Genomic DNA, 13,980 nt, shown 5'->3' on the forward strand with positions numbered 1-13,980 from the left:
TATAATCCTTCAGATTATTATAATATCCATCATTTCTGAGTAGGTTGACCTGCATAAAAACACTTGAAACTTGCCATGAAGGTCAGGTTTGGTGAAAATGTAATATTGGCATAGTTCTCAGACGCGTGCGTTGCTCAAGGGCTCTATAGCGCCCCCTAGGGTGAAAACGAAATTGAGTTCCACCAAATTTCCTGAAACTTGGTGAGAAGATGTTATCAGCTAAGACGAAAAAAAAGTCGACCGTAACCATGGCCTCAAGTCAACAGGAAGTCGGCCATTTGGAATTTTGGCGATCTGCACCTCTACGTAAATGAGCAAACACGTCCGAGCGCGTTTTGTCATACCAACGTTTAAAAAAAAACACACGCCAATTTGTATTAGACACTTCAAAGTTGAAAAGTTGTCAAAAGGTTTTAATAAGTGTAACAAAAGTGGGTCCCACTATCAAACAGTTTCATCTCTCATCTCAAAATACTGAATTATTATCCCAGAATTTGGTCTTACTGTCATTTTTTTTAACTCATTATCTCAAAACAGTAACACAAGTTTGGTCTTACTGTGAAACCTTTTGACTTATATAAAAATATAATATATCATCAGATTGGGGTCTCACGTGATCAAACTCTTTGATCTCTTATCTCAAAATACGAAATGATTATGCCAGGATTTAGTCTTACTTAACATTTTTTTAATTTCTAATCTCAAAATATTGAAAAATTATGCCAAAATGTGGTGTTATTGTGAATATGTTTTAAATAATTATCCCAAAATGCTGAATATTCTGACTTACGCTTGGCTTCATAAAACTATGACTGACTTTCTCTTTCACTTGACTCAGACTGTTTATAGAAAGTTTTCACGAGAACTTATTTATAAATTCATTAAGTCACTATTTTTTTGTATTTCATGTTTCTCGCGTGCACGCGCCCAGTCGTGCGCCCCGTCAGTGTGTCGGGGGCGCGCGCGGAGGCGGTCCGGCTCTGCCTCAGTTTTCTGTAATCGCTGTTTCTGCCGCTGCTACCTCCAGTTAAATAGCAAGGACACGGGAGCGAGCAGGCGGCCGTGTGTGTGTGTGTGTGAGAGGATATACTTTTTTTCCGCTGCCGTGGGATTTACGACGCGGGGATTGCAGCATCGACGGCCAGCCGCCAGGTAAGAGCAACACACGCAGTCCGCCGCGCGTCGCGGATCCGCGAAAAGTAAGTAAATGTCCCGTGAAAAGTGTCGTTTTTCCCCCGTGAAGAAGGAGGAGGAGGAGGAAAGACGGGAGGGGGGGCGGTGGGTTGACGTGTGTGGGACGAACCTCTCTTTGTGCCCAGGCAGGGTCACTATACTCTTCCACTCACTCACACCGAGGACACGCACATTTTCCCGGCCGACACTGCTGCCTCCGCCGGTCACCGTCCTCCATCAGCCCCGCCGAGGTGGGCTGGATGGGACGAAAGGCAGAAACGCCTTCTCCTCTGCGTATTTTCTCCCGAGTTCAAAACACAGGGGGCTCCTCTACCCTGCCACCCCACCCCCTTCTCTTCTATTTTACCCCGCTTTAAAAACAACCAAACCCCGCAGCAGTCATGTAACGACCCGACTTCCCGCCCCCCCCGGCCTCGCAACGCTAGCTAGCTCCCCACAACGGTCGCCACGGCCGCTTTTGTAGGACGTTAGCTTCCACGCGACCCCCATTGTGTTGTGTTTTTCTGCCCACAAACGGTGACTAAAGCGATGTTTTGTTCCGACATAAACACCATGAAAACGATCATCTTCAGTGGATTTTGAACCGGGTACATTTCCCCCCCTCCATCACCGCCGTGAAACGCCCCGGGGAGAAAAGGGGTCCACAACCGCTTCATTCTGTCTGTACATGATCAACATATCACCAGTGATCAGTGATCAGTCCACACACACACGCACACACCAACACACACACACACACACACACACACACAGCTGTTTATATACTGCTATACATCATTATCATTATCACCATGTCATCTCAAGTACATCCTAATTATAACCAGGACTGTGTTCATCTGCAGATGGAGATGTGGATTCAATCAAATGAATAGTTTTACTGGCAAACAATGAACCACTGAATAAAAATGATCTCAAATGTCACCTCAAAATAATAATCATGTGTTATCTGAAACGTGTGTGACTGATCATCTCAGAATAAAGAGCCTCTATCTCGATATGACTTGTCAATATCTTATCTCACTTATCAACTACTTACTGTTTCATAATCTAAACACAGTATGATTTTCCCAGACTTTGATGATCTCAAAAACATTGACTCACTTTTTTCTCACTTATTTTCACTCATGTCAAAATGTACTATATCTCAAATTAGTGACGTGTTATTTGAAATATGTGACATAGCTTCTCAGAATAATGAGCCTCTATCTCAGTGTTACTTGCCATTTCTAAATTCGGATTTACTGCAAAGCAACTACTTACTATTTCATAATCTCCAGATAATCTAAACCACACGTGTCAAACTCAAGGCCCGGGGGCCAGATGTGGCCCGCCACATTATTTTATGTGATTAATTGGTCTTAAAAATCTGTGTTGAAATAGGTCTATGCTGCTTTAAGGCGTGCGTTGACCATAAACTAAATTTCCCATTGCGTTACCTGCAAAGTGACAGCATCCCGTCACTAGATTGCAGTGTATCGTTGTGCGACGAGTGAAATTGAGATTGAGAATGTGATCGCAGCAGAATATGTTTACAAAAGCCACAACCAAAAACGGTGTGGCAGTGAAAGCTCGCGTTATTGTGGCTGAAGAAATCACCCGTGCTTCAAAGTCTTTTTCTGAGGGTGTGTTTTTGAAGCTATGCATTAGAGTTGCACGATACCCACGGTACACCACGGTGCCAAATCGTAACGGTTCCTACGATACTAGAAATTCTATGCGACGGTAATACTGTGGATTTCGATATTCCGATATACCGTTTATACAGTTTCCGCTACATAGCAGCCGCGACTACTCTTCTTACTGCTACTCACCTTATAAACAAACCCACATTGCAGCTACTGCAACCGAACCACACAGCTGCTGAATGTTACTGGTGACGTCCGGGGATATGATAGGCTGTTTCCGCACGCTGGGTCTGTTAGCTGATTGGCTGTTCATGTGTTTCTGCCATGGATATATAATATGAACTGGATAGAGCACCGCCCCCTCTACCTTGAAGACAATTTTTACATGGTGGCCACTGTGGGTACTGCAACAGAAAACCCCATGGAGCCCAAAAGCAATTTTCCCATTGACCGCAATAGTAAAATAGACGCCTGTAAAAGTGTCCAGAGGACACCTCGAGACATGGACACGGGCTTTTATAGATCTTTATATGGTAGTGACACTACTGCGCATGCTCTATGGGCCCCATAACCCGGAAATAAATGCGGAAGTCAAACACTTTTTTGGCATAATGCGCTGGGTGAGCAGCTTCATAGGAATGAACAGAAGCAAGGGGCGGTGCTCTATCCAGTTCATATTATACATCCATGGTTTCTGCCAGCAAGAACGAACATGAAGACAGCTCCGCTTCGATAGAAATTAGCTTCAAACAACAAGCCAAAGTTCTGTCTCGGCCAGACGCGCACGGTTTACAGTCACAAACACGAGACAACACACTCACCATCCATGGCAGAAGCACCGGGCCTGAGCGGCGAGTCTGCCGCGTCGTCGCCGTCAGTGGCTCCGCTAACTTTGCTCAAAAAACAAACTCCAAAATTCACATTTGGAACTTTTTTGGCTTTAAACAAGGCACAGACGGCAAAGAAATAGACGACGGCCGTCCACTGTGCAGGCGCTGCCACCAAGCTATAGGAGCCAAAGGAGGGAAAACCTCCAACCTCATAAAACACCTACAGCGTCTCACCCAGATTTATATGTCAAATACCAGGTTAGTAAGCCCTGTTTACTTTCTCATTGGCTAATATTAGACTATAGGCTCCATGTATAGCCAGAAGAATGAAGAGTTAAAGGATGTCAAAGTATAAAGCACATAGAAAATGCATAAAACATAAGGTTTACACAGGGAATCAGTTCCTGTTTATTTTGTCCTCTATGGTTTATTGTTGAAGAAGAAGCATTATTGTCAAATAGATTAAAAAAAAAAAAAAAAAGACAGTGGATTTGTTATCCTAAGTTGATTATTTATGTTATGTTGAACTAAAACCATTCAATCTAATTCTTACTTCACCAGTATTAAATGTATCATGCACCAAACAACATTATAAGTAATTAATAAGTATTTATAACTTGTACAAATACATTGCAGTTCATAAAAATAAAAAAAGGCAGCGGTATTGTCATTTCAAAATAATGACTCACACTCCTAAAACTCTGCATAATCCACTGACTTAAAGGTGCCATATGTAAGAATGTGGCCAAAAACGGTTACTACATTCAAATTTAAAATATCGAGGTCTTTTAGGTTTCGTTTTTTGACGTAACTGACAACCCGTGGTTGCTCGACAGCTGAGACTCGGGGGCGTCAGACGCAGCAACAAAAGCGTCATAAAACCATGTCTAACTTTAACAAACACAGACATGCTGCATACCCACAGAAAGCTCAGAAACCCAGCCAGAAGTTTATATAAACCATTCTTATGTTTACGAAACACAGTTAAAACACCGACGGATCAAACCAGCAGGAGCGTTACAGCGCACACATTGAAAAGAGGCACCGGAGCATCAGCATGATTATGTAAACAAAAAAAGATGACCCCCTTGTCGACTGGACAGCGGGGAATCTACAGATTCCAGCGGTACCATTCTTATCACTCTACGACCAAGATTCACTGATCCAGCCCCAAAATAAGATCAAAACAACAACTTACTTTCAAGAAATACAAGCAGAAATGTCTGCCTTTGCTGTTTATCAAAACAACAACAACCACATGCTTTGGGAACAAATCCTGGTCTGATTGATCATTACAGAGCGACATTATATCGTTCTGATTAGAGAAGGGCGAATGTCCGCACAAATGCGTCATATGCATTTATGTCCTTTTGACTCGCTAATGAAGTGATTCACACACATTTGGAGACCGGGTTCTGATTCTACCGGTTTAGAGGTTTAAAACGAGCTGTCAATCAACCTAATGGACCAAGGTAAGCCAGAGCTATGGCACTGCGTAACTGAAGATGCTGCAGAGTCACAGAGTTGTTAATACGCACCGCACCGGGAGCATCGATTTACAGCGAGTTATCATACTTTTTTTTTTTTTTTCAGAACAAGTTCTTTCTAGACCTGTAGTGACATATAAATAAAATTAAATGGGTTTTTAATAATTGGTACCTAAGAAATCTCAAATGGCACAGATTGTGCCAAGCTGTGCCAAAAGAGAGAACGCCTAGATATCTCTTTACTAAAACCTCTGTAATTTCACTCTGCTTCATTTCAGCATCACCAGACTTTGCACAGCTCATGTCCACGTGTTGGTATGTGACCTCCATGTGTTTTTAAGCTCCTACTGCATATTTTAAAGGTGATATTTCCTTGAAAATGCAATATTTTTTTTAGGCGAAAAAAAACTGAAGGATTTTTTTTGTGTTCAATGTACATTTACTCTGACACAGTGGCATCTACAGTGAAACGTACACATCTGGTGGAATCTCACAAGTGTTATCTGTATTTTGATACCAAGATAATCCACATAGAGCTTGTAACTGCCGAGATTTACTCTATTTAGTTTGGGCATGTCATTTTCGAGCAGGGACTGCAAAAGAGGGTCAGGGAAGAAGTTATTAAATTTTAGCTTTACTATCTCAAATGTTGATGATTTCAAATATAGTGACTTACTTTCTAAAGATGTCAAAATATTGAACCTCTGTCTTGATATAGTACTAAATTCTAAATTCTGACATACTGCCTAAAGGTGAACTTTTAAAATTCAGACATACGATCGCACAAACCGAGACTCGCTATCTTAAACTTTTGACTATTGCAAAATACAGACTCAAAATTCCGATTTACCAATGTCCAAATTTTGACTTGCTATCTCAAATTTGGGACTTATCTCAAAATATCAAAAACGTTCATAAACCAACAAAAAAATTCTGATTACTACCTCAAATAATGACTTACAGACTCAAAATTATGACCTACCATCTAAAGATCTCGAAGTAATCACCTCCTTTCTCAATATAGTAACCTACTACTGGAGAACACTGACAATCACAAAACAATGAATTTAACTCATTATCGTAGGATTCAGCCCCACTACCTTAAGGTTAGCTGTCTAAATTCGTACGTGCTATCGCAAAACGTTGACTATAGCAAAACAAAGACTCACCATCTCACAAAATGTTGTTCAACCAACATCAAAACTCTGATTACAACCTCAAATAATGACTCGCAGAAACTTTAACATTCAGACATGCAGTTAAAACAGTTGGACAATCTCACAATAGTGGCTTTGAATCTTTTCACAGACACACTCAGTAGCTGAGACTTCTGTGGTTTGATTGTTTTTACAATTCATCTTCATTATCTTAGGTCTTAATCCTGGAGACAGAGAGATGTCTGCTCATATTTACAGAGGTAAATGAAGGATCTAGATTCTACTTTGTCATTTTTTGAAAAAATAAAATCCATGTGCCATTGATCTCCTCTTTATTTCCACGGTGTCGTCCTGATCTGTAATTGATTATCGTGTGAGTGGATTTATTTATGATCATTGTTGGAAATTTACTCAGACGTAACATTGACCCCCAGACTCATATTAATTCTCCTTTTCCATTAAAATAAAAGGGAAAATCAATCACTACACGAGGCTGAAGTATGGTGTGCGCTGTATATAATAAATCGAGGCCATTAAGGACACTTGTTTAAGTGTCAACACGAACGAGTCAACGCCGAGAGGTTCATTTCAATGATTGTTTTTGACTTACTACCTCCATGTCAATGACTTACCCTCTTAAATGTTGACTTTTATTTAACCCGTTGTCATGATTATTGTACATGTGTTTTTAAGAGTCTTTAAGAGTCATTGTGTGAATTTACTGGATCTTAACCTTGACCCATTCCCCCCTTTTACCATTAACATAAAGGGGGAAATCAATCATGACTCAAGGCAGAAACATGGTGTTCAGTGGATTTAATAAATCAAGAATATACTCGTATAAAGTCAACCAATACTATTCAACACCTGGAAGTTTATTCAATGATTGTTTGCCTTATTATCTCGAATCTATGATGATCAAAATACAACATACAATCTCACTTACTGGTCTTAACGTTGACTCTTTCCCCCTTTTACCGTTAACATAAAGGGGGGAATCAATCATGACTCGAGGCAGAAACATGGTGTTCAGTGGATTTAATAAATCAAGAATATACTTGTATAATTATATATTTATTATTATTTTTTTTTTAAATACTCTTAAGAGTCATTGACATCGACAATTTTCACTTTTCCATATCGCAAAAACATTTGCGATAAATCAAGACTCATCAAAGCCACTCAAAATACAACAACAAAGAATCTCACTTATTGACTTTTCTGTCTAAGTCTAATGATTATTTCACATAAGACCCACAGTCCATATGAACTCCCTCGTTTACATTGAAATAAAGGGCAAAATAAATCATTTTCTCACAGAGGCAGAAACACTGTATACTGTATACAATAAATCAAGGCCATTAAGGCCACTCGTAGTAAAGCCAGCCTCAACACTTCTGCTGTAAACGAGGGTCCTGCCGCACGTATGTGTGTGATTCACAGATTTGTCACATGTCAAAATCAGGCTCTGACAAACGCACACATCAGCTCCGTTCATTAAATTAAATTAAACCTTCGTGTTGCAGTCGGTGGCTCACCTCAAATCTCCCCTTCGGTGATGGCAGACGGACAAGCACTTTCACGCCAACTTTTATGTCTTTTCTCTCTCTCTCTCTGGCTCTCGCAGGGCCCACGATGTCCAGCGAAGTGCAGAGACCGGACGACAGCCCCAGCACCAGCGGGGGAAGCTCGGACATCGAACAAAGGGAGTCCGCGCCCCCCGAGCAGGAGCGAGAGCAAGCGCAGCCCAAAAAGAAGGAGACCAAGATCTCCAGTAAAACTGCGGCGAAACTTTCAACCAGTGCCAAGAGGTAAAGAAAACACGGGATGGAATCTGGAGAAGTGTTTACACAAGGGCTGTCGGTTAAGCTAAAGGCTTCATCCACGCTGCAGTGTTTTCATTTAAAGGTGCATGGCTAATAGTTTTTAAATCAAGATCTCGTTCACGTAGTTGTCGCAACGCAATTTATGCATTTTTCTATCTAGATTTGAAACAATTCATTGTTGACCGAGTACTACATTAATCGTCAACTCTGTTGATAATCGATAAATCGGTTAAGATTTTTCATAATTAAAACAAGATTTCTGATTGTTTTAGCTTCTTAAATGAATCATTTTGGTTTGTGGACAAAACAAAGACATTCAAGAACATTTTTATTTCCAGGTTTGACACTGATCAACGTTTTCTAACATTTTAAGACATTTTATGGATTTTATTGAGAAAATGATCGACAGATTAATAGATTGCGAAAATAATTGTAGCTCTTATTGTAGCTCTTCTATCTACCTTGGTGCTCTGGCACTGGGAAGAAGAACCTAGTTTCTTGTCGTCAGGGCAGCAGAAGCTGGTTGCAATTCTCAGGGCGGCCACAAGGGGGTCATCTGACCACCTAAGCCCGATATATACCCGATATTTTTTTTAATTCGTGGGCCGTTATAACCAATAGTGTAACCAATATTTAGAGAAAGCCAGAGACGAGAGCGAGTGGATTTTACAAACGCTGCGAGGGTTAGGGTTGGTAGGTTTTAGCACGGTCAGTCCAGACCTGAAGTGTCACGATCGACTGATGGTTGGGCACCCAAGGCCGTAAACGCAGCATTGTTTCCCCAATAAATGTCTTCTTACTTATGGAACCACCCTAAAATGATGTAGGAGCTCACAGGTTCTTATATATACATTATGTATATATGTATGTATATATATATATATATATATATATGTATATATATATATATATATATATATATATATATACATATATATACATATGTGTATATATATGTGTGTGTGTGTATATGTGTATATGTAGGAGCCTGTGAGCTCCTGCATCAAAACAATGGACCAGTAGTTTGTCTATAACACAAATGATGGACAAATCACAGCATTATTGACAATAATAATAACAACAATAACATGTCTTTTGAACCATGTAAAAGAGAAGTTGGTCCATGAGGTTGATGTTAGGGGAAGTTAAATGATGTTTGATAGGCCTTTTTTTGAACTATTCTTTTGCTGACACCAACGACAGCAATCGACGCTGACTGTTTTTGATGAAAGATGAAAATGTGTGAGCGTGGCTGTGGCCAGAGTCTGTCTGTAGAGAGAGAGAAGGAGGTGTTTACACAGGGTTTTTGTTTGTTTAAATATAAAGGCCTCTCTCTCTCGCGCTCTTTGTGCCTGCGGGGTGTGAAGTTATGTAAAAGGAGTGCAGTCCTACTCTGACGTTGTCATTTCAAACATCCACAGTATTCAGCGTGACACTAATCTCACACACACTTTTCTTTTTCAAAAGAAAAGGAAAAACCACTCAAACCCAGGTTTTAATGGGGTTGCGAGGGCACGGTGTAGCTTAATTGGTAGGTCATTTTTCCTCCCCCTGCTATGATTAATGCTAGGTTAAATAAAGCCTGAAAATATCTTTAAAAAATAAATAAATAAGCACATCATAAATTGAGGAGTGGGATTGTACTTAATCTGCATTCACTCGGATTAAATGACTCTGCAGTGCTGATTAGCAGAGGTGGGAAATACGAGATGTGGGTGAACTGAACCGTCTAATGTCAATGTCTTCTTCATCGTCTTCATTTTTGGCAGTGTGGGTTATTTCCTGCTCGACGTTGTGACGCACATTCATCGTCTTCTGTCCACTATCACGCAGAGAGCCTTGAATGTTTGTCAGTTACAAATATTTTTAATTCCATTGTTTGGGTGAAGAATTGAAAGATCCAGTGATTTTAAAAAAAAAAAAGAGGAAAGAGGTTCCCGAAGTAAAGGAAACAAAACACAGACCACTGTGGCGCTGAGATTCATGTTGCTTTCTTCCAAAACTCCGACACTTCCCAGTCCTTCACATTCATCAACTTGGTCTCGTCCTCTTCTCATCCTCTCATCTCCTCAGTCTCACCCTCTCATCTTTATGTCATGTATGCTTCTCATACGACGGTTAAATCCTGTCTCACCCTCTCATCTCCTCAATCTCCTCACTCTCATCCTCTCAGTCTGACCTTCTCATGAGAGGGTGAGAGTGATGAGATGAGAGCTACTCACTCTCACCCTCTCATCTCCTCACTCTCACCCTCTCATCTCCTCAATCTCCTCACTCTCATCTCCTCAGTCTCATCCTCTCATCCCTATCTCATGTATGCTTCTCATACGGCGGTTAAATCCTGTCTTTGTGTTATCGTGTTTTCACGGCACATACGGGTGAAGATAAATGCCTGTGGCTCCTCACACTGTGGAAACATCTCAACGCATATTGTAACGATCATATCTCTCTGTCTCTGCCTCTCCTCCAGGATTCAGAAAGAGCTGGCAGAAATAACACTAGACCCGCCTCCAAACTGCAGGTAAGGATTTGCTCCCATTTCCCAAATAAGTCCTAATCCGTGCTGCACAGATTTCCACGCTTGTAATGGACGCTGGCAGCAGAAGTGTGAGCTCTGTTGTCTGTTTGTACAAAGGAAGGGCTGTGATTTTTTTTGGCTCTCATCCCATAATAAAAATAATAATGCTGCTGCTGCTGTTGAAGATGGTGATCTCGGGTGAATTAGAGCGAACATTAAGCAACAACCTTTTTTAGATCACACGGTATCACGGCTGCGCTGAAAAGGAAGAAAATGCACCCCCCCCCCTCCTCGCTCTGCTGGGGATTTACCACAGACAATGGTTATTGTGCTGCTGCTGCTGCTTATGACCACAGGAGCATCAGTCTCCTTTGACGTGACAAAAAAGGCGAGAAGTCAGTCGTGGGCGATGACTGTGTTTATTACGGCGTCTGAATCAGCACGTCAAGAAAAGAAAAGAAAATGTTTTCGGGACTGTGTGTTTTTGTGTTTATCCTTTCATGAGCACCTGCTTAAAATAATTGAGGGGAGCTTTGTACGAGTCATCTGGTGATTTTTTTGGAATCACTGCCCCCTCAACAGCGTTGTTTACTGCATGAATTAATCACCCCTGCTGGGTCTCATCAGAAGCCCGCCGTCATTAGCCGTAAACATGCTCGCTAACCTTTTCATTCCGCCTCGCAGCCCCACTATTTGTTATTGTACTAGAGGCTGAAAGAGATGTTGTTCTCCTCCAGGACTCTATAATCTATTTCACCCCCCCCCCCCCCCAAAAAAAAAATCTAGGTTGAGCTCAGTGAAGGATTTAGCCAGAGGACAAGGGCAAGTCATTTGAAAGTAAAATAATTGCTAGCGGAAATTTCCCAGTCATCTTCTTAGTGGGGGGGAACTAGTTGCCTGGGAAACAATTAAGCTTCTCCAGGATAATCTGCCCCCCGCTCCCCTTTTCTCCAGCTCTGTGTGTTATTTTTTTATGCTCTAAAATGATATCAAAATCTATTAAACGTCTTTCTTTTACAATGCACCCAAACAGATTAGCTGTCTGCTAACAATGAAGCGGTAAAAGAGATGGAGGGAATGGGGGGATAAGGTTCAGATGCACTCAACGTCAAAAACCCACCGCGGCTTTTACATTCACACATGAGTGGGCCAAACACACGCACGCACACACGCACGCACACACACACACACACACACACACACACACACACACACAAAGACAGACACACACAAACGTCATTTGTATGCCCTGCTCTCGGGCCAGGTTAGCTGGCTGAAAGGTTATTCATTTCATTCCTGCCGACAAATGCAGTCGCAGGCCCTTACACACACAAACACAAAGACACACACTTGTGTTTCAGAGATCCACTCTGTTAACGATCAACAAACGCGACAGAAGCTGCGAGGGTCAGGAGAGGCAGAGCCCCAGAATTTGTCTTCCTCGTCGGGTCGTTAAAATCTGCAGTCTCCTTCGTCTAACCTACAGTCTCTTCCTGGCTGTGTGTGTTCCTGCTGCTGCATTTGTCTGTGTGAAAAAAAAGGGATGCTGCTACTTTGCGTTTGTCAGCGTACAATCCTGCCGAGAGACATCAATTCACTGGATAACATCCGCAAAAGTGCTAATCTGGTCTAGCATCTTTGGTCGTCAAAAACATAACATCCAAGTTCCCTGCCGTCAATACAATAAACCAATACAGTAATCTGATCACAAAGCAATGCTCTACTATGCTGCTGTAACATGAAATTAGGGTTAGCATGATACTAGGGGATTAATCTGTAAGGATAAATGTGAATATTTTCTTTGCTCCAGAAAACAATGAAATCATTAAAAGTGAATAACTTTTTTTTTTGGACAAAACGAGACGTTTGAGAACATCATCAACAACATTTTTCTGGACCAAACCATTGCTGGATTAATCGATTTTGAAAAGCCCCTGCGTTGTGTCTGTATAGTTGTTGTGGTTTTCTCCAGGTTCCTCGCACACTCTGAAAACATGCAGATTTAGGGGATTATCGAAAATTGGACGCTCTAGATTGACCATAGGTGTGAGAGTGTCCCCCCGTTATGGACTGGTGACCTGTCCAGGGTGTGACTCCGCCTTTCGCCCCCTATGTCAGCTGGGATTAGCACCAGTTCCCCTGCGACCCTCATGTGGAGGATAAAGCAGTAGCAGATTTGTTGTTTTGAAAATTGGACATAGAAAAACCCTGTAATTGTCGACGTCTCCTCAGGTTTCTTTTGACGATGGGACCAGGGACCAGGGGCCTCATGTACAAAGGTTGCGTACGCCCAAAAATGTGGTGTACATCCTTTTCCACGCTCACGTTCAGATGTATGAAACGTGAAATGACCGTGGAAATGTGCGGTGCCCACGCCAACTTCATGGCTGGTGTACGCATGTTTCTACAGCTATTGTTCCTTTGGCGACACTTAGTGGCGACACTTAGTGGTGATGCTGGGAAACTGTTAATAATGTGAAAACAAGTAGTCATCAGAGTGATGTGCACATCAGAGACACATTTATGAACAATTAACACGTTGCAAATGGTGCAATCCATCGTGTGCGAGTATTTTGGGAACTGCTGGTGAAATTAGAGCTACAGAGCTTTCTAACAAGCCCCTGATCGTCTCCCTGTGTTCAGTATTCATGTCAGTAAAAGCGGGCGTAAAGTTGGAAATGTCAGCCATGGCACACTGCATTCATTAATTGTGAGGAAAAAAATAAAACACGAGTCAAAGTGTTTAATATCCTGCCAACTTTACGCACGAGTGATGTGTATTGTGTTCAGCTAATTGTATGACCTGTTGCGGTCACTTCGCTCCGGCGGTGAGCAGAAACCTCCGCTTCACCTCCACCTTGAGATCTGAATGCTGTGCTGTTGTATTTGGTCGGGAAAATGACTGGAATCATCCAGAGCTCTCCTTTTGTTGCTTGTTGTCGCTGTTGATTAATCTGCTGGTTCATTTTTCAGTCAAGTCGATTTCATGATTGTTGATCAAAGTGAAATCGGATTAAATCATTTTTTAACGGTTGTGGAAAAAGATACTGCTTCTCACAAGTTTGTGAAATTAAACCAAATTAAGCCGTTTGTTTGTGTTTGTCGTATACAGTAGAACAAGCGAGTGATTTTCTGAATCTAATCATTCTGACTTCTCTCTTGCTCTGATAACTCCCCTGTGGTAGAAACACTCCTCGGCCTCTCTGTTCCTCTCTTATTACTCGTTTTATTCCCCCACTGCTGCTGATGCTCAATCAAAACTGTTTCAACTGCGTTTGTTGCCGCAGCACCGTGACCGTCACTAACATTCCCTTCCTTTGTGCCACCGATCGATCCACACCGA

General features: G+C 41.7%; 1 protein-coding gene across 1 annotated transcript in view; it reads left to right on the forward strand.

The window, feature by feature from the left end:
* The first annotated feature begins 1,048 nt into the window (after positions 1-1,048).
* The window catches only part of ube2e2 (ubiquitin-conjugating enzyme E2E 2), a 52,194-nt gene continuing 39,262 nt past the window's right edge, over positions 1,049-13,980 (forward strand). The window contains exons 1-3 of the mRNA XM_083888320.1: positions 1,049-1,152; positions 7,921-8,104; positions 10,590-10,640. Coding sequence (XP_083744446.1) covers positions 7,929-8,104; positions 10,590-10,640 — 227 coding nt within the window. The 5' untranslated portion in view covers positions 1,049-1,152; positions 7,921-7,928. The remainder of the gene's footprint in view (positions 1,153-7,920; positions 8,105-10,589; positions 10,641-13,980) is intronic.

This window comes from Microchirus variegatus (assembly GCF_963457635.1).
Source record: "Microchirus variegatus genome assembly, chromosome: 1".
NCBI lineage: Eukaryota > Metazoa > Chordata > Actinopteri > Pleuronectiformes > Soleidae > Microchirus > Microchirus variegatus.